The 22114-nt window shown below is 39.4% G+C and overlaps 1 protein-coding gene across 3 annotated transcripts in view; it reads left to right on the top strand.

Annotated features, from left to right (window-relative positions):
* Positions 1-22114, top strand: part of BUB1 (BUB1 mitotic checkpoint serine/threonine kinase) — a 41926-nt gene that overhangs the window by 18789 nt on the left and 1023 nt on the right. For 2 of the 3 annotated variants that reach the window (XM_059942308.1, XM_059942309.1), the window contains 10 exons: positions 461-542; positions 1543-1717; positions 6162-6249; positions 10733-10968; positions 12130-12273; positions 19447-19562; positions 19873-20034; positions 20212-20369; positions 20469-20643; positions 21190-21296. In XM_059942308.1, the coding sequence (XP_059798291.1) occupies positions 461-542; positions 1543-1717; positions 6162-6249; positions 10733-10968; positions 12130-12273; positions 19447-19562; positions 19873-20034; positions 20212-20369; positions 20469-20643; positions 21190-21296 (1443 nt within the window). The remainder of the gene's footprint in view (positions 1-460; positions 543-1542; positions 1718-6161; positions 6250-10732; positions 10969-12129; positions 12274-19446; positions 19563-19872; positions 20035-20211; positions 20370-20468; positions 20644-21189; positions 21297-22114) is intronic. The other variant, XM_059942310.1, reaches the window with a different exon arrangement.

Genomic DNA, 22114 nt, shown 5'->3' with positions numbered 1-22114 from the left:
AGGCTGAGCCCCATCAGGGTAGAGTAGCGTAGCACCAGGAAGTTTCACCATTAATAATTTAAACCGTGAAAGAGAGGTGTGAACTAAAGGTATCATGGTGTAGAAGAGATTCATGTTCTGTAGCTAGACCAAGCACTGGGAATAAGAAATAAAACCTATGGCATCCATGCCATTCTGTTGGCCACGGCCCTAACTCTTTTTTTGTCCTTAAAACTTAAAACTCAGTGCAATAGAGAGTTCTGTATTTTCCACCCTCTCTTAAGTAACTGTAGATCTACTTTTATATACATAGTCAAGTTAATTCAACCTGCACTCAGTTTTGCTGTAAAAGTAAGAAATATGTGTATAAATATTAACTAAATAGGATAAGGGGAGAATGTTTTTAACACTCTAACTTAAGTGGTAGAATTTATTTCCTTAGCATATTTTGCTGTTTGTAATTTTGCAAATCTCTCCTTAGATTACCACAGCCTAAAAATAAGCCCACAGGAGCCAGGACCTTTGGAGAACGCTCGATGTGGAGGTTCCCTTCAAAACCAAATGTAAGTAAATCTCTGCTTCATCCATGAAATGGGTCCCGCAACCCTTTTCTTTTCATTTTACCAAATGCTTGTGCCAGTCAAATGAGATGGTGTATTTAAAAAACTGTGCTGAAAAAATAAAATATTATGTGAAAATTAAGTTTTATAGAACATTATTCTATAATTATTTGCAAATCTATTATGCATCACACATTAAGATAGATATAGAAACTGAAAAATGAGTTTGATATGATCCTTGCCCTCTAAGAGCCTTCCCTTTAGACAGGAGGAACCACTGGGGGCATATATATTTTTCCTAGACCTAAGAAGTTTGATACAGGCTATATGGGAACTATGTATATCTTTGTAATTCCTCTGTAAATCTAGACTTTTCAAATTAAAAAAAAAAAGAAAAGTAGGGACTTGCCTGGTGGTCCAGTGATAAAGAATCTGCCTTACAATGCAGGGGACACAGGTTCGATCCCTAGTCAGGAAACTAAGATCCCACATGCTGCGGGGCAGCTAAGCCCGCACGCCACAACTGCTGAGCTCGCGCGCCTCAACTAGACAGCCTGCGTGCCGCAAACTATAGAGCGCACGCGCCCTGGAGCCTGCGTGCCACAACTAGAGAAGAGAAAACCCTCATGCCACAACTAGAGAGAAGCCCGCGTGCCGCAATGAAGATCCCGTTGCCGCAACTAAGACCTGATGCAGCCAAAAATAAATAATAAAATAAACGAATGATAAACCTTTTAAAAAAAAAGTAAAAATTGGTAAACAAAACGTGACTCTTCCATGTGATATAACTCCACTGGAGTGTGCTAAAGATGAAGTGTCCCAGTTCTGGGGAAAAGAACAGACCCACGATGTCCTTGGCTCTGTGTTAGTCAGGGGTTACATCCATTTCTTCGAAAAAATTAAAATTCCTCATTTTTTTGAATCTTAAAAAGTATTAATGTGTTAAATTTCATCTATGAAACAAGGAGATTGCTGCTTTTTTTCCGTTCATCTTTCGTTATAGGAAGTACCTCACACTGACGAGTTTTTGGATGATTCAACCGTGTGGGGTGTCCGCTGCAACAAAACCCTGGCGCCCAGTCCCAAGAGCCCGGGAGACTTTACGTCTGCTGCACAGCTGGCATCTACGCCCTTCCACAGACTTCCGGTGGATTCAGTGCACCCTCTAGAAGATAAAGGTGTGCCTTACACTATCTTAGTGTCTTCTGCCGACTTCAGTTCTTTTACTATTATAGTTTTCTTCTTGAAAATTCTAAATGGAAAATTTGAAAATCATAAAGAGGAAACTTAAAATCCATTCACTGTATTATTACATATATGGTTTTTGGTTTTGGCATAATGTCTTTCTAAAGTCTATGTGCATTTTAAAAGTTTAATAACTTAGATTATAGGTAGAACGGGAGAAAAATCTGTAGAAGCATTTAAAGGCAAAGATACAAAGTCCAACCCATTTGTGTGGGATATAGCTTTATTTCATGTTTTACAACAAACAAAATAGCCACTACAGACAGACTTGAATGTTAAAAATATGAACATTTTATTTTCTAATTTGATAAGAGTAACAAACAGCAAATTTTAATCCTTGATATGTATCTACAAATTTTATTACTTTAGAGATGTAGCCAAGTACTATACTCAGACAGTCATATTTAAAAATTTTTTAGTGATCTGATAAAACTCACAGATGGTCCTTATTTTCCCCAAACATAACATTCTCATATCAAAGATCTTTATACATATGAACTGAAGCTTAATGAATGACACAGTTATTGAATACAGATAATTATTACCTATTAAATACCATCCTGCAAAATAAATACAAGCATACCTTGTTTTATTGCACTTTATTGCCCTTCGCAGATACTGGATTTTTTTTTACAAATTGAAGGTGTGTGGCAGCCCTGTGTCAAGCAGCCTATTGGCGCCATTTTTCCAGCAGCATTTACTCACTTTGTGTCTGAGTCACATTTTGGTAATTCTCGCAATATTTCAAACTTTTCCTTACTGTTATATTTGTTATGGTGATCTGCTGTCAGTGGTCTTTGATGTTACTGTTGTAACTGTTTTGGGGTGCCACGAACCTCACCCACAGAAGATGGTGAACTTAATCAGTGGTTGTTGTGTGTGTTCCTTGACTGCTCCACCCGCTGGTCGTTCCCTGTCTTCCTCACTCTCCTCGGGCCTCTCTCTTCCCTGAGACACAACAATATTGAAATTTAGACCAGTTAATAACCCTACAATGGCCTCTAACTGTTCAAGTGAAAGGAAGAGTTGCGCGTCTCTCACTTCAAATCCAAAGCTAGAAATGATTAAGCTTAGTGAGGAAGGCGTGTCGAAAGTCCAGTTAGGCCGAAAGGTAGGCCTCTGTCACCATGTGGATGCAAAGGAAAAGTTCTTGAAGGAAATTAAACGTGCTACTCCAGTGAACATATAAATGATAAGAAAGCAAAACAGCCTTATTGCTGATATGGAGAAAGTTTGCGTGACCTGGATAGAAGATCAAACCAGCCACAACATCCCCTGAAGCCAAAGCCTAATCCAGAGCAAGGCCCTAACTCTCTTCACTTCTATGAAGGCTGAGAGGTGAGGAAGCTGCAGAGGAAACGTTTGAAGGTAGCAGAGGTTGGTTCATGAGGTTTAAGGAAACAAGGCATCTCTAGAACATAAAAGTGCAAGGTGAAGCAGCAAGTGCTGATGCAGAAACTGCAGCAAGTTATCCAGAAGATTTAGCTAAGATCATTAATGAAGGTGGTTATACTAAACAACAGGTTTTCAAAGTAGATGAAACAGCCTTCTATTGGAAGAAGTTGCCATCTAGGACTTTCATAGCCAGAGAGGAGAAGTCAAGGTCTGGCTTTAAAGCTTCAAAGGACAGGCTGACTTTCTTGTTAGGGCTAACGCAGCTGATGATTTTAAGTTGAAGCCAATGCTTGTTTACCATTCCAAAAGTCCTAGGGCCTTTAAGAATTATGCTTAATCTTTTCTGGCTGTTCTCTATAAATGGAACAGCAAAACCAGATGACAGCAAATCTGTTTACAGCGTGGTTTACTGAATATTTTAAGTCCACTGTTAAGACATACTGCTCAGAAGATTCCTTCCAAAATAGTACTGCTCACTGACAACGGACCTGGTCATCCAAGAGCTCCGATGGTGATGTACAATGAGATTATTTTCATGCCTGCTAACACAACATCCATTCTGCAGCCCATGGATCAAGGAGTAATTTAGACTTTCAAGTCTTATTATTTAAGAAATACATTTCAGGGACTTTCCTGGTGGCCCAGTGGTAAAGAATCTGCCTTCCAATGCAGGGGACGCAGGTTTGATCCCTGGTCAGGGAACTAAGATCCCACGTGCTGTGGGGCAACCAAGCCCGTGTGCCTCAACTAGAGAGATGACCATATGCCGTGACAAAGAGCCTGCCTGCCACAACGAAGACCTGATGTAGCCTAAATAAATTAATTTTTTAAAAAAAAGGGAATACATTTCATAAGGCTATAGCTGCCATAGACAGTGATTCCTCTGATGAATCTGGGCAGTCAATTGAAAACCTTCTGGAAAGGATTCACCATTCTAGATGCCATTAAAAACATTTCTGATTCATAGGAAGAGGTCAGAATATCAACATTATCAGGAGTTTGGAAGAAGTTGATCCCAGCCCTCATGGATGACTTTGAGGGGTTCAAGACTTCAGTGGAGGAAGTAACTGCAGATGTGGTGGAAATAGCAAGAGAACTAGAATTAGAAATGGAGCCAGAAGGTGTGACTGAATTGCTGCAATTTCATGATAAAAAGTTAATGGACGAGGAGTTGCTTCTCGTGGATGAGCAAAGAAAGTGGTTTCCTGAGATGGAATCTATTCCTGGTGCAGATGCTGTGAAGATTATTTTTTTTGTTTTGTTTTATTTTTTATTTTTTTATTTTTTAGTAGTTTTTATTGGAGTATAGTTGCTTTATGTGAAGATTGTTGAAATGACAACAAAGGATATAAAATACTACACAAACTGAGTTGATAAAGCAGCGGCAGAGTTTGAGAGGATTGACTCCAATTTTGAAAGAAGTTCTACCGTGGGTAAAATGCTGTCAAACAGCATTGCATGCTACAGAGAAATCGTTCATGAAAGGAAGAGTCAATCGATGCGGCAAACTTCACTGTTGTCTTATTTTAAGAAACTGCCACGGCGACCCCAACCTTCGGTAGCCACCAGCCTGATCAGTCAGCAGCCACCAACATCGAGGCAAGACCCTCCACCAGCAAAAAGATTACGACTCCCTAAAGACTCAGATGATGATTCGCATTTTTTAGCAATTAACTGTTTTTTAATTGAGGTATGCACATTGTTTTTTTAGACATAATGCTATTGCACACTTAAGACTTCAGTACAGTGTAAACATAACTTCTATATGCACTGGGAAACCAAAAAATTCGTGTGACTCGCTTTATTGTGATATTCGTTTTATTGCAGTGGTCTGGATACAAACCCGCAATATCTCTGAAGTGTGCCTGTACTATGAGATCTGGGACTGCTTTACCCTTTTTTGCTAATTTACTAGCCAAACGCTATCACTGCTGGCATTTTTTTTTTTTTTTTAATAGCAGTTTTCACTGAAGCAATAGTGAAAGAACTGCAAAAGAATTTCATTCCCCTGGATGAAAGCTTATTGTAATGTGAAGTCTGAGTCTATAGGCCTAAAAGTTTTTAACTAAGGAGTAAACATTTTTTCTTACTGTACTAACCAAATATATTTCTTTCCTGAATTTTAAAGGAGGATTTCGTTGAAACTTGGATAATTGCCAAGTGCTATCACAGACTTGCTACTTCAATTCTAAAAATTTAAAGCCTTTTCAATTTGGAAAACTTAATCTGTTTAACAGTCAAGAGTCTTTCATAAAGTCAATATTGACCTTTCTTAGTGTAGTTGCCCCTTTGATTGTATAAATAGAAGCTAATGTTCTAGTACTAAAAAGTGTTAGCATCTATTCAGCGAAGCAGTATCTGATAAAATTTAATCTAGTGTAATAGTTGGCTCTATATTGTATTAGTATCACTTGGTAGAAGTATGCTCTGTATTTCTGCCCTATCTAGGTTGTCTCTCCATAGATAGATTTCTTTTTTTAATTAAAGGGAGTGATAGTAAGTATTGCCAGGTTGCTTTCTGGTGTAAACACTCTGAGTCAGTTCAGTCAACTAAACGCTGACTAAATAAGGCAAGTTAGACTGAAAGACGCCAAAATCTCTGCCCTCCACAAGCGTTTCAGCCTTTTATTCTCCATGGCCTTGGCATCGGCTTCTCCTCAGACAGGGTGTGCGCACTGCCACCCGTAACTTCCCGTGGTCTGGTCATCCTCCCACGGCGGACCTGCTGCTCTCTGGACTCTTTTCTCTTGAAGGATTGTATGGATTAGATGTAGATGTGTAAGGTTGAAATGCTCACATATAACGGTAGAATTTTTTAAAGTGATTTTTTTTCCCCATTTTTTAAACATAGTACATTTTACCATGGAATACTGTTTTGAAATTATAATGAAAGTCAGTGTAAAAAGGAATCCTGGACTTTATAACCATATAAAATCATATGTGTGTGTATAATGTCTATCTCTACATTTCTGTATATTTCAGAAAATGTGGTAGCAGAACAGTACACCCATGTGACTTTGGATTCTTGTGAAAGAAACAAGATGGAACCCTTGAAAGAGAGAAAGTTCAGGTATTGTGTGGGTGCATGTGGTCCTGTCTCTCTCCCTTTTCATTCTAGCTTGCTTTTTTTTTTTTTTAATTTTATTTATTTATTTGTTTATTTATTTATGGCTGTGTTGGGTCTTCATTTCTGTGCGAGGGCTTTCTCTAGTTGTGGCTAGTGGGGGCCACTCTTCATCGCAGTGCGTGGGCCTCTCACTATCGCAGCCTCTCTTGTTGTGGAGCACAGGCTCCAGATGCGCAGGCTCAGTAGTTGTGGCTCACGGGCCTAGTCGCTCCGCGGCATGTGGGATCTTCCCAGACCAGGGCTCGAACCCGTGTCCCCTGCATTGGCAGGCAGATTCTCAACCACTGCGCCACCAGGGAATCCCCTAGCTTGCTTCTTAAGCTGTAATGGAATACCTCATTCCAGCCCTTCTTTAAGGGCTGCCAGAGTTTTTATCAACTCAGAGCTTTAAGTCAGAAGGTACTCTCTGTACATATAAATACAATGACACTTGGTACACCAGGGCAGTGAGAGAAGCAGCTGGGGTAGCAGAGAATCCCTGGTGAAACTGTTCCTGTGACTGACTTCCACTGATTTGGGGAGCAGAACTGCAGATGCTCTTGCCAGCCAAAGACCGTGACATATAAAGACTATTGCAGAACTGAGCAAACACCTAATTGCTTCTGTATACCCATTATAATTGAGAAAATCAATAACTTTCTTTTTTTTTCTTCTTTTTGGCTGCGTTGGGTCTTCGTTGCTGCGCGCAGGCTTTCTCTAGTTGTGACGAGCAGGGGCTACTCTTCGTTGCGGTGCGTGGGCTTCTCATTGTGGTGGCTTCTCTTGTTGCGGAGCACAGGCTCTAAGCGCATGGGCTTCAGTAGTTGGAGCACATGGGCTCCAGTAGTTGCAGCACGTGGGCTCAGTAGTTGTGGTGCGCGGGCTCTAGGGTGAGGGGGCTTCAGTAGTTGTGGCGCTCGGGCTTAGCTGCTCCACGGCATGTGAAATCTTCCCAGACCAGGGATCAAACGCGTGTCCCCTGCATTGGCAGGCGGATTCTTAACCACTGCACCACCAGGGAAGTCCTAATAACTTTCTTTTAAGAGGAGGAAGATAGAATGTTTAAGCCTCTTAGGTTCTGATGCAAAATGCAGACTTACCATACATACACTAATGCTTTGCAGAAGTAAAATTCTGCCATATTTGAATAGTCTGGTGAATGTAATAGACACTAAAAGTAGCTACAATCTTTTGAGTATTTATTATATTCCTGCACAGCACTTAACGCTTATCATGTACTGCACCCTTTAACTAACCCTTATAATAACTTTAGTTGTAGGAACTATTCTTTTCCAGCATTACAGATGAGGAAACCAGATCCAGAGGACTAAATAAAGGACCTGAAGCCATACGGCTTCTGCTTTGCAGCCCTGGGATTTGAACCCCTATCTCTGATTTCAGAATCCTCTCTCTCACCACTATGCTGTACTGCTTCTTATTATCAAAAACCTCTTCTTGAACTAAGACCCCAGTAAATAAATGATTGGATAAAGGACATGAGCAGAACTTACAAAAGAAAAATTAATGAATAAACATGTAGAAAAGGGTTAACTCACTAGAAATAAAATTAATGCAAATTAAATAGGTTTTGCCTTTTAATTTAAAATTTTACTCAGTGGGCATAGTCTATTACTGCCCACCAGGAATCTTCCTTTGTGCAGCTAAACTTTTGACTCATAAGACTACCATAAACCACACTTGGCATAAGATTAATTTAGGTGTATATAGGACAGAAATCACTGTTGCCAGCAGGGTAATACTGTTCAAGAAACTATTGTCTTTGACTGCATGTGACAGTTAAGCTGCAAGGAAACAAGACTCATGTGGGGAGACACCCAGGGACAGAGGCTTCCTTAGCTTCGAAACCTTATTCCCAGGGAGTCAGTGGCTCTTGCAACACTCCATAGATTTAGTTTCCAGAGTCCCCGCCAGGGACAGGCCCATTACGAGAATCATTACACCTGAAGCCTGAATCTATGGATTCCCGGCACATGTTCATAATTCTCCCAGTCTAGATACAGCTATTTTTTATCATAAGCATTGATGACAGTGATACCTTACCTTTCAGTTTTCAGTGGAGAAGGGAAAGAGCTAGAAAGTTAACCAAAATTCACAGTTTTGTGGAGAAGGGAAAAGGATTTTATTCATCGTTTATGCACCCACAGTAATTTGGGCACTCATGTTGCTAGTAGCAATGTACATGGGTTTGGAAACACATCTGTTTTGTTGTAATATAAAATATTGGAAATATGTTCAATATCTAAGAACAAGGGAATTGTTACACTTCATCACACATCCACTGGATTAAATGGTGTACAGCATTAAAATCCACAGTAGAACTGTGGAGAAACCCAGCAGACACCACCTTTCCCAAATGATCAGGCTAACGTCACCCGTGATGACACATGGTGATGTCATGGGAGGAGAAGGGCGCGTCACCTCTCTGATATTCTCCCCAAACCAATACTCACAGTCTAGTCAGGAGGAAAACAAGAGAACCCCAAATTGAGGGACAGTCTACAAAATAGCTGGCCAGTACTCCTCAAAACCGACAAGGTCTTAGGAAACTAGGAAAGACTAAGAAAGTGTGACAGAGGAGAAGAGAGTAAGGAGGCTGACAACTAATGCAGCATGGTGTCCACGATTGGATCCTGGAGCAAACATGGGGCCTTGTGGAGAACCTGGCGAGATCCAAACGAGGTCTGGAGGTTAGTCAGTAGTAATCCGACAAAGGTTGGTTTATTGGTTTTGACAAGAGAGCCACTTTAATGTGAGGTGGTAACATTAGAGGAAATTGGTGAGGAGCATATGGGAATTCTCTTTTATCTCTGTGACATTTCTTTAAATCTAAATTCCAAAATTAGTTTATTTTTTTAAAAATTCATGGTAGGAAAAACGCCTGTGTCAAGAAGTAAAAAATGCAACATGAAGTTGCGTGAATTCATTTGTATAAAAATATATACTCTTGCATCTGTTTGTAGATATGTGGATCTAAAGGTGCGGAGAGAATATGAGTGTGGAGACGTATGTACAGTCCAAACTTGTTATTTGCATTGGTTCTTTTCTATAAAATCACTGCAAACACTGAATTAGCAAATACTGATCCATTGCTTCTAGGGGAAATACACAGTTAGGATTCTACAAGCCTCTGGTCACAGCACTTTGTTTAAAGACACTTATTTAGGGCTTCCCTGGTGGCTCAGTGGTTAAGAATCTGCCTGCCAATGCAGGGGACACGGGTTCGAGCCCTGGTCTGGGAAGATCCCACATGCCACGGAGCAACTAAGCCTGTGCGCCACAACTACTGAACCTGCACTCTAGAGCCCACGAGCCACAACTACTGAGCTCACGTGCCACAACTACTGAAGTCCGCGCACCTAGAGCCTGGGCTCCACAACAAGAGAAGCCACCGCAATGAGAAGCCCGCGCACTGCAGTGAAGAGTAGCCCCCGCTCACCGCAACTAGAGAAAGCCCATGTGCAGCAACGAAGACCCAACACAGCCGAAAATAAATAAATAAAATAAATAAATTTATATTAAAAAAGAGACACTTATTTAATATATACTATTGATTCATTAACATTGAACTCATGGCCAACAGCACTGTAACCCATGCCTGAACGAAACTTATCCAACACATATTTTCTCCACAAGACACGTCACAGCCTTCTTGCACTTAGGAACGCTAGACAGCACTTGAGCACTACACTTGGGGAACAGTTAAACAGCTAAATCACCAACTAAAAGCACAAAAATGCAAGAAAAAGAAACACCCCACATCGCTAACTACACTGTGAAAGGACAATGTTTACAGTATGAGCCGAAAGGAGAAGGCAGAGCGTCACCTTGCTCGACCTCACCTAGGAACATAAATGTTGAGTGACTCAAATTTTTCGTTGTTCTGCACGTCTTGAGATGACAGCAAAAGCACCATGAGTGTTGTTTGCGGTAACAAATAAATATTTGCATGTAGGTGAATTCACAGGTATGGAATCCTTGAGGAAGGAGGATCGACTGTGTGTGTGTGTGTGGAAATGTACTGGTGTTAAGTTGTTGGACTATGGCTGACATTTTCTGTTTGTTTCAGTGTTATAAAAGAAGCCATTTTTGGAATAAAATATTCAGTCTATTACAGTAGTGATGCTTAGAAGACAACTTGAGAAAATAAACCCTTTCCTACCAACATCTCCTACTAAAGAATATCCCATGTGTCACCTCACCTATTTAATATATTATCACGTTTTTTATTTTATTTCTATTCATATTGTACGAGCTGTGTATCTGCATATATTTGTATGAAGAAAATGCTTTAATAAACTCTTTGTGAAGCAGTTTTGAAATCTCATTCCTAGAATGAAAAGGAAACTGTTTTGTGGGATTTTTTTGTGTTCAAACCCAATAAAGCTTGTAATCATGTGTGTTTATCTTGTCCCTTTAACACATCCAGTCCAATTGAAGAGAAAAGCCCAGAACCAGCGTTCCCCACAGATGTCTCTTCAGCATCCTTGCTCCGTCTGAGCCAACCTGCTGCAGCTGTGCTGACCAGCGAGGCAGAGCGGGGCCTCAAGGCCTGTAAACTCACAGACCCTGACTTTGCCCCTGCAGAGGATCCAGCAGACGCCAATGCCAGGTTCCAGGCAGAACCAATGCAGACTGGCTTGCTTGGGAATATCGACGCTCCAGGTATGAACAGATGCTCATTCTTAATTGTTCCCTGAATAAGGACAATAGCCTGTTAAAAGCTGTTCCATGAAAGAAGCTCAAAGAGCAGGGCCTTGAATGCCGTTGAGTAGAACGCAAGTTCAGACAAACTTGCATGCTGTATCACCGTGCATACAACAGTAACATACTTGAAGGGCTAATTAATTTGTTTTAATTTTAAAAGGTATCAAAATAACTACTGTTGGAAAAGAGAACTGGAATTGGAGGGCCCATTATGCCAGGTGTTTAATCTAATACTGTTATCCCCATTTTACAGAAAAGTAAACAGGCTCAGGGTTAATGGACCCCGCCCCCACCCCAAGGTTACACAGAAACAATCTTAATAGTGGACAAGAGCACAGACTCTGGAGATGGACTAGCTAGATTCTAATCCTAGCTCCCCCTCTTAGGCTGTCTTGTGATCTTGGCCAAGATTATTTCAATTCTCTGTGGCCCTGTTTCCCATAAAGTGGAGGGGTTGGCAGTACCTACTTTAGGGTCTTACTGTTAGGACCAAGTGAGTTACTAAACATCAAGGGCTCAGAACAGTGTCCCGCATCTGCTTAGCACTAGTAAATATCAGTCATGTTGGATTAGTCTTTGGTAACTGCCACTAATAGAATTTTTTATAGCATTCTAAATTGGGCAGGAACTTTTTTCTTCCCTTTAGAAACGGTTTCTCTTTGTGTCTTTGTGGACCCAAATTATATCTCATACCGACAAATTGTACGTAGGTAGTATGTGTTAAAAGGCAGCGTGTTTTATAAATAGAAGTGGAAAGCAATTTAAAGAATATATATATGATCACGTTAGAAGTAACTAATCTCCAAGTTTGCCTTTAAGACATGTACCCATAATTGTGTTAAAGGCAAAATCTAGAATAGATGCCCTTGGTGTTAATTTCCTTTGTCCCAACTGAATATTGATTTAAATTTGTAGATCTAAAATGACAGATAATGAACTGTGCAGAAGTACCCATTTTGACTTTTGAAAATGGTTCTTTATTATTTGAATCAATGCTCTTTAAAGATAAGGCTTTTGAAAGCTTCTTTAATGAATGTCTCCATTTGCTTTGTCTATGATTTATTTGGTAAAAGTGTTGGATACCGAATTCCTTTTCTTTTTTGTTCCCGTTCCTTTAAGACTTCCCTGTTGAGAATCCCTGGGATGATGAGTTGATTGTCAAACTTTTATCCGGACTTTCTAAACCAGTGAGTTCCTATCCAAATACTTATGAATGGCAATGTAAACTTCCAGCCATCAAGCCCAAGACTGAATTTCAACTGGGTAAGAACCATATGGGTAATAAAACTTTAAACTCTTTTTTTCTCTGTGGGAAGTTGATGTTTATTCCTGCTGGCACCACCCTCACCCCTACCCCTCCACCCCCTCTCCCACTTCCGTTAAAAAGTTTTATCTGTAGTATTAAGAGGAGAACATTTTGTTAAGCCATGACTGTAGGATTTTTGATTGCTGTGGGACTATAACTTATAAAGGGCAATTTGGCAATATCCACCAAAATTTCAAATGCATGTACTTTTAGACCCAGACATCCACTTTTAAGGATTTCCTGCAGATACACTTGGATACATTCAAAGTGAGGTGTGTGTAAAAGCAACAGATTGGAAACAACATAGGCATCTAAGGGGACTGCTTAAATAAATTATGGGACATCTCTACAGTAAGCTACAGCTCACTGTGCAGCTAGGGAATGATCTCCAAAACATGCTGCTAAGTGAAAGGGCAGACTAGTGTTATATGCTGCTTTTTATTTCTTAAAAAGGGGCAAGATAATACATATTCATATTTGATAGTATTTCCAGAGAACACTTGAAGGGTACTCAAAACTAATAAAAATGGTTAATTGTTAGTGGGAGGGGAAACAGGGTAGATGTGGATAACAATGAGAGCAAGACTTCTCATAATGTGCTTTCCACACACACACACACACACACACACACACACACACAGACACACACACACATACACAGATTCCCCTATTATTAACATCTTGCATTGGTGTGGTACATTTGTTAAAGTTGATGAGCCAATATTGCTACATTATTATTAACTACAGTTCATAGTTTACATTAGGATTCATTCTTTGTGTTGTACATTCTGTGGGGTTTGACAGATGTGTAATGACATGCATCTGTCATTACAGTATCATACAGAACAGTTTCAGTGCCCTAAACCCCTGTGCTTCATCTATTCATCCCTTCCTCCCTCTACCCGAAACCCTAGCAACCACTAATCTCTTACTGCCGTCTCCGCATAGTTGTAATCATTACAGTATATAGACTTTTCAGATGGGCTTCTTTTGCTTAGCAATATGCATTTAAGTTTCCTCCATGTCTTTTCATGACTTGATAGCTCTTTCTTTTTCATCTCTGAGGAGTATTCCATTGTGGGAAGGTACTATAGTTTATTTATCCATTCACCTATTGAAGGGTATCTTGGTTGCTTCCAAGTTTTGGCAATGATGAATAAAGCTGCCATAAACATTCCTGTACAGTTTTTGTGTGGACGTAAGTTTTCAGTTCATTTGGCTAAGTACTAAGGAGTGTGATTGCTGGATCATATAGTTAAGGCTATGTTTACTTTTGTAAGAAACTGCCAAACTGTCTTCCAACGGGGTTTATACCATTTTGAATTCCCACAGCAATGAATGAGAATTCTGTTGCTCCACATTCTTGTCAGCATGTGGTATTGTCAGTGTTTGGGGTATTAGCCATTCTAGTAGATGTGCAGTGGTATTTCACTATTGTCTTTAATTTGCAATTCTCTAATTATGTATGATGTTGAACATTTTTTCAAATGTTTATTTGCCATCTGAATATCTTCTTTCCTGAGATATATGTTCAGATCGTTTGCCCATTTTTCAATCAGGTTGTTAGTTTTCTTATTAAGAGTTCATTGTATATTTTGGCTAGTGGTCCTTTATCAGTTGTTTTACAAAGATTTTCCCCCAGCCTCTGGATTGTCTTTTCATTCTATTAGCTGTGTTTTTTGCAGAGTAGAAGCTTTCAATTTTAATGAAGTCTAGTTTATCACTTTTTTCCTTTCATGGATCATGCTTTTGGTGTTGTATCCAAGAGGTCATCAGCAAACCCAAGGTCACCTAGATATTCTCCTACGTTATCTGCTAGGAATTTTGTAGTTTTGTGTTATATATTCAGATCTATGAACCATTTTGAATTAACTTCTGTCAAAGGTATAAGATCTGTGTCTAGATTCATTTTGCATGTTGATGTTCAGTTGTTCCATCACCATTTGTTGAAAAGACTATCTTTCCTGCATTGAATAGCCTTTACTCTTTTGTCAGTGATCAATTGACTATATTTGTTTGGGTCTATTGCTGGGCTCTCTCCTCTGTTTCATTAATCTATTTGCCTATTCACCAATACCACACTGTCTTGATTTTGGTAGCTTTTATAGTAAGTCTTGATGTTGGGTAGTGTCGGTCCTCCAATTTGTTCTCCTTCAATACTGTGTTGGCTGTCTGATTCTTTTGCCTTTCCATATAAACTTTAGAATTAGTTTGTCATTATCCACAAAATGACTTGGTGGGATTTTGCTTGGTATTGCATTGAATCTATAGATCAAGTTTGGAAGAACTTCACAATGCTGTGTCTTCCTATCTGTGTATATAGAATATCTCTACATATATTTAGATTTTTTAATTTGTTTCATCAGAGTTTTGTAGTTTTCCTCATGTAGACCTTGTACATATTTTGTTACATTTATACTTAAATATTTCATTGGGGAGGAGGGGGTTGCTAATGTAAATTGTATTGTGTTTTTAATTTCAAATTCCACTTATTCATTTTTGGTACATGTGGCATAGAACTGTTCACAGTATTCCTTTATTATCCTTTTAATGTCCATAGGATCTGTAGTGATGCCCCCTCTTTCATTTCTGATATTAGTAATATGTGTCCTCCCTAATTTTTCTTAGTTAGCCTGGCAGAAGCTTATCAATTTCATTGATATTTTCAAAGAACCAACTTTTTTTCCCACAGAACCAACTTTTGTTTTCATTGATTTCCTCTATTGATTTTCAGTTTTAAATTTTGTTGATTTCTACTCTGATTCTTATTTTTTCTTTTCTTCTGCTTACTTTGGATTTAATTTGCTCTTCTTTTTCCAGTTTTCTAAGGTGGAAACTAAGATTATTGATCTTAGATCTTTTTTTCTAACATAGCCATTCAATGCTATAAATTTCTTAATACTGCATTTTCCACATCTCACAATTTCAATAAATTATGTTTTCAAAGTGTGTTATTTAATCTCCAAGTTTTGGGGGACTTTCCAGCTATCCTTCTGTTATTGATTACCAGCTTAATTCCACTGTGATCTGAGTGCATACTTTGTATGATTTCTTTTTTTTTTTTTTTTTAATTTGGTGAAGTTGTGTTTTATGGCCTAGAATGTGGTCTTTCTTGGTGACTGTTCCATGTAAGCTTGAAAAAAATGTATATTCCACTGTTGTTAAATTAAGTATTTCATGAATGTCTGTTAGATCCAGTTGATTGGTGGTGCTGTTCGGTTCAACCATGCCCTTAAGGATTTTCTGCCTGTTGGATCTGTCAATTGCTGATAGAGGGGTGTAGAAACTCCAACTGTAATAGTGAATTGATTTATTCTCCTTGCAAGCCTGTCAATTTTTGCCTATTTTGATGCTCTGTTCTTAGGCTCATACACATTAAGGATTGTTATGTCTTGGAGAACTGAGCCCTATATCATTATGTAATGCCTTTCTTTATCCTTGATAACTTTCCTTACTTTTAAGTCTGTTCTGTGTAAAATTAATATAGCTACACCAGCTTTCTGTTGATTAATATTAGCGTGACATATCTTTCTCCATGCCTTTACTTTTATTTTTTCTGTGTCTTTATATTTAGGGTGTGTTTCTTGTAGACAATATATAGTTGGGTCTTGTATTTTTATCTATTGTGATATAGTTGGATTAATATCTACTATATTTGTTACTGTTTTCTATTTATTGCCCTTGTTTTTCATTTCCTTTTTTGTCTTTCACTCTCTTTCTGCCTTCTCTGGTTTTAATTATTTATGTGATTCTATCTTCTCTCTTCTCTTAGCATATCAATTATACTTCTTTCTTTACTTTTTTTAGTGGTTGCCCTAGAGTTTGCAATGTACATTTACAAGTAATCCATGTCCACCTTTCAATAACACTATACTGCTTCACAAATAGCACAAGTCCCTTATAACAGAGTTACCAATTCCTCCCTCCTCCCCCCTATGGCATTACTCTCACTCATTTCACTTACCCACAGGCTGTGCTTACTGAACACATTGTTGCTATTATTATTTTGAACAGCTATCTGTTAGATCAATTAGGAATAAAAAATAAATAAAAGATTTTATTTTATCTTCATTTATTCCTTTTCCTATACTTTTCTGATCTGAGTTTCTGACCTGTATCATCTTCCTTCCCTCTGAAGAACTTCTTTTTTTCTCTTTTATTTTTATGGGAGTATAGTTGCTTTACAATGTTGTGTTAGTTTCTGCTGTACAGCAAAGTGAATCAGCTATACGTATATCTATTGGGTTGGCCAAAAAGTTCGTTCGGGTTTTTCCATACGATGTTACGGAATGAATGAACTTTTGGGCCAACCCAATATATCCCCTCTCTTTTGGATTTCCTTCCCAATTAGGTCACCACAGAGCATTGAGTAGAATTCCCTGTGCTATATATGTTAGGTTCTCATTAGTTACCTATTTTACGTGTAGTATCAATAGTGTATATATGTCAATCCCAATCTCCCAATTCATCCCACCCCCCAGAACTTCTTTTAACATTTCTTGCAAGGCAGGTTTACTGGTGACAGATTGCCTTAATTTTTGTTTGTCTAATGAAGTCTTTATTTCTTCTTCACTTTTGAAAGGGAAGAATTCTTGGTTTGTGGTTTTCTGGCTTTTTTTTTTTTTTTTTTTCTTTCAATACATACTCCACTCTCTTCTTGCTTGTATGGTTTCTGAAGAGAAGTCAGTGTGATTCTTATGCTTGCTCCTCTATAGATAAGGTGGTTTTATTCCTCTGGTTTCTTTCAATATTTTCTCCTTGTCTGATTTTCTGCAGTTTGGACATGACATGCCTAGCTGTAGCTTTTTGGTATTCTTCCTGCTTGGCGTTCTCTGAAATTCCTGGATCTGTGATTTAGTGTCTGTCATTGATTTTGGAAATTTCTCAGCCATTATTACCCCAGCTATGTCTTCTGTTCTCTTTTTCTTCTTCATCCTAGTGTCCCATTACACATTTGTTACCCCTTTTGTAGTTGTCCCATAGTTCTTGAACATTCTATTCTATCTTTCATTTTATTTTTCTCTTTGCATTTCAGTGTTGGAAGTTTCTGTTGGCATATTTGTCAAGCTCACAGTTTCTTTTTCCAGCCACATACAGCCTATTGATGAGCCCATCAAAGATATTCTTCATTTTGTCACAGTCCTTTTTTATTTCTAGCGTTTCCTTTTGATTCTTTCTCGGAGTTTGTATTTGTCTTCTTACATTACTCATGTATTCTTGCATGTCGTTTACCTTCTTCATTACAGCTCTTAGCATATTAATCATAATTTTTTTTATTCCTGGTCTTATAATTCCAAAATCTTTTCTGTATCTGTATCTGGTTCTGATACTTGCTCTGTCTTTTCAAGCTGTGTTTTTTGTCTTTTATTATGCCTTGTAATTTTTGTTAGAAGCCAGTCCTGATATCCTGCTGAAAGGAACTGAGATAAATAGGCCTTTAGTGTAAGGTTTATGCTTATCTGGCTTGGGCTTAGGCTGTGTTTACTATTTTCTGTGGCTGTAGGTATCAAAGGCTGAAATTCCCTTTTGTGTCCTTATTTGTCTCCCCTGTTGTCTTTGGGCTTACCTAGAGACTTGTTCTTAAATAAGGTCTGAGACATCAATTCTTTCTGTGGTGACTCCTCTCCCCAGCCCCCCTTCGGTACTGGCTTCAGTGGTAGTTTCTGCTTCTGGGCTCTGCTATTCTCTGTATTCACCTGTCTGTCTCCTCAGTTTGGGGGGGCAGCAGTTTTCCCTGTGACCTCAGTTCTCTAACAGATCTAAGAGTTGTTGATTTTCAATTTGTTCAGCTTTTTCTTACTGTGAGGGTAGACTGACGACTTCCAAACTCCTTACATGCCAGCTAGAAACCAGAAAGCTACTTTTTTATATTTGATTTTAAACACATGAATGCGTTTTTTAAAAAATTAAAAATCTGTTACAACTTTACCTCTGTCATCTTTCTACCAAAACCAATAACCCCAGTGTAACTGAAAAATATCAAGACAAATCCACCTGAGGGGCATTCTACAACTTACCAGAACAGTGCTCCTTGGAACTGTCATGGTCATCAGAACAAAAAGTTAGAAACTGTCACAGCCTAGCAGAGGCTGAGGAGACTTGATGAATGTGTCCTAGAACATTAGGGGAAAACTAGTGAAATCTGAATAAAGTGTGGCGTTTAGTTAACAGTAACATACTGGTTTTGGTTCTTGTTACCAGTGTAACTTGGTTATGTAAAAGTTAGCAGTAGGGGAAACAGGATGCAGCACATACAGAAACTATTATCTTCTCAACTTTTCTATAAATCAAAAACTGTTCTAAAATAGAAAGTTTACTGCAATAAAAATTTTTTAAGTATCTGTTAGAAATATCGGTACAATTATACTCTGCCCTTTTTATTCTGATGTAAAACGCTTGCATTTTTCAAAGGCATGTTAGGGCTTTGTTTAGCACGTTGTAGAGGATGTCCACTTGTTCTTTCTGTCATCACAACAGCCTTGCCAAGTAGGCAGCACACGTACTCCCCCTTTAAATATGACAGCGCACTGGTAAAGAGAGGATGCCTGCCCGCGGCCCTGCTGCTCAGTGACAGGCCTGGGTCCCGGCAGTGCTGCCCTGGCTCCTCCATCACTTCGTTATAAAGGGGGCTGTTGTGTGGCAGGTATTTGTTTAACTTTCATGTAAGACTGGAAAAACATTTCCTAAGGGAGCTATATCCATTTTTATTTATTAAAGCAATTCAAGCACCAAGAAAAATTTACAAATACTTCATTTTGATAGCCTTTAATGTTTTGAGCCTTTTTTTTTTTTAATATATATATTTACTTTTTTTTTTTTTTTTTTTTTTGGCTGTGTTGGGTCTTCGTTTCTGTGCGAGGGCCTTCTCTAGTTGCGGCGAGCGGGGGCCACTCTTCATCGTGGTGCGCGGGCCTCTCACTGTCGCGGCCTCTCTTGTTGCGGAGCACAAGCTCCAGACGCGCAGGCTCAGTAGTTGTGGCTCACAGGCCCAGTTGCTCCGCGGCATGTGGGATCCTCCCAGACCAGGGCTCAAACCCGTGTCCCCTGCACCGGCAGGCAGATTCCCAACCACTGCGCCACCAGGGAAGCCCCTGAGCCTTTTTTTCATTTTGACTTATCTACCTCCTCAGGTTCTTTGCTGGTCTATGTTGATCACCTTCTTGGAGAAGGGGCTTTTGCCCACGTCTATGAAGTTACCCACGGAGATGTGAACGATAGCAAAAAAAAGCAGAAATTTGTTTTGAAGGTAAATGATCTGTACAATATAGAAAATGAATTTTAGGACTTGAGTTTGCCAGCCTCCTTTTTTTTTTTTTTTAAAGATAGTGGTGGTTTCACTTAGGTCTATTGTCAGCACTTAAGAAACAAAACTATCCCACAAGGATTCAGAATTGCCTCGCCACTAAAATTACCTTGCAGCAGTTCCCACGCTGCAGCAACAATTCATAGCTTGTCATCACTTTCTACCCCACATCCTATATTTGGATGAAGTGGCTTTCTTGCTATCATTTTCCAGAATGTGAGCTGGATATGAATGTCACATACCTGATTTGCAGGTCCAGAAGCCCGCCAACCCCTGGGAATTCTATATCGGGACCCAGCTGATGGAGAGACTAAAGCCAAGCATGCGACACATGTTTATCAAATTCTATTCTGCCCACCTGTTCCAGAATGGCAGTGTGTTAGTAGGAGATCTCTACAGCTATGGGACATTACTAGTAAGTGTATTGCTTTTATGACAAACAGGAACTGAAGTACATTTTTGGCTTGTGCCTTGCACATACCTTTTGCACTTGGAGCTTTTATTGGAGTGATGGGTGGGGGCAAAGCTCTTGACTTGAAATTTCATTAATCCTGTGCAACCAACTCAGGACTCCACTTTTCATTGTTTCTAGAATGCCATTAACCTCTACAAAAATACCCCTGAAAAACTGATGCCTCAAGCTCTAGTCCTCGCTTTTGCTATCAGAGTGCTGTGCATGATTGAACAAGTCCATGACTGCGAAATCATCCACGGAGACATCAAGCCAGACAATTTCATACTTGGAAACAGGCAAGTTGCCCTTTTAACAGGTCCTTCTCTTACCGTTTCCCCAGCAGACTTTTATTATCTGTGCTCACGCAGCCTGGCCCTTGTTTGTGTTTAATATAGATTTTTGGAACAGGACAGTGAAGATGATGATTTATCTGCTGGCTTGGCACTGATCGACCTGGGTCAGAGTATAGACATGAAACTTTTTCCAAAAGGAACCGCATTTACGGCAAAGTGTGAAACATCTGGTTTCCAGTGTATTGAGATGCTCAGTAACAAGCCCTGGAACTACCAGGTAGAGAACTAGAGTGAGAGATTTGAAAACATTTCCCTGTATAACACTCACTATAATTTCAAAATGAATTTGAGCATCTAGATAGTTTGAGCTGATCTAGTGTTCTTCTAGCCCTGGATTCAGACGACGCTCCAGGGTTGTTCTCCGTTGTGGACTCGTCACACCTCGTGAGGTTTGGAGCACAGTTCAAAGACCACAGCCAGTCCTGGGGGGAGGAGCTGGGAGGACTTGCAAGCGGCTTGGTGTTGTGTTTGCCTCTGTGTGACAAAACGAAGGACGCGGTAGCTCAGGAAGAGCAGAGCTTCCCAAGACGCTGCCTCAGGAGGTGGCGGGTGATCTGCCGTCCGTGGAAGCCTCCAGCAAAGCCTAGACAGGCGTTCATAGGACGTGTCAGTGTGGGGTTAATGCACACTTCCAGAATTCTTTAAAAGTGAAATCCTGTGACTATTTCCTGTGATTTATCATATTTGCTGCATAACTTAGACATGGGAATATACTCAAGTGTAAATTAGCGTATAGTCATATATACCCATATTTTCTTTATAGATTGATTACTTTGGAGTTGCTGCAACAGTGTACTGCATGCTTTTTGGCACTTACATGAAAGTGAAAAATGAAGGGGGAGTCTGGAAACCTGAAGGTCTTTTTAGAAGGTGGGTATTAGCATTGGTGCTACAGTGAAAAGAATAAATACAGTAGAATGTTGGGTTCCATCTGGTGGAAAATGGATCTTTGCCACAGAAGACCCATGCCTTGGGAAGTAGGGTGAAATAGCATAACCCTGGGCCCTGGGTGCAGTGAGCAAGTTATTTAAGTCCTTCTGTTTCTCCATTTGTAACTTTTGTGGAACAAGTTGTGTGTAGACATTTCTTTGGATCTTCAGTTTCTCCTATGTATAATAGATTCAACATATCCATTCTATTTTTTTTTTTGAATATTTTAATTTTTTTTTATTTTATTATTTTTTTTAATAGATCTTCACTGGAGTATAATTGCTTCACAATACTGTGTTAGCTTCTGTTGTACAACAAAGTGAATCATCCATATGCATAATATGTCCCCATATCCCCTCCCTCTTGAGCCTCCCTCCCATCCTCCCTATCCCACCCCTCTAGGTCATCGCAAAGCACGGAGCTGATCTCCCTGTGCTACGCTGCTGCTTCCCACTAGCTATTTTACATTTAGTAGTGTATATATGTTGATGCTACTCTCACTTCGCCCCAGCTTCCCCCTCCCACCCCATGTCCTCAAGTCCATTCTCTATGTCTGTATCTTTATTCCTGCCCTGCAACTAGGTTTATCAGTACCATTTTTTTTTTTTTTTAGATTCCATATATATGCGTTAGCATATGGTATTTGATTTTCTCTTTCTGATTTACTTCACTCTGTACGACAAGACTCTAGGTCCATCCACCTCACTACAAGTAACTCAATTTCGTTTCTTTTTATGGCTGAGTAATATTCCATTGTA

The sequence above is a fragment of the Balaenoptera ricei genome, chromosome 13 (assembly GCF_028023285.1).
Source record: "Balaenoptera ricei isolate mBalRic1 chromosome 13, mBalRic1.hap2, whole genome shotgun sequence".
NCBI lineage: Eukaryota > Metazoa > Chordata > Mammalia > Artiodactyla > Balaenopteridae > Balaenoptera > Balaenoptera ricei.
This window is presented reverse-complemented; position numbering and strand designations above follow the sequence as displayed.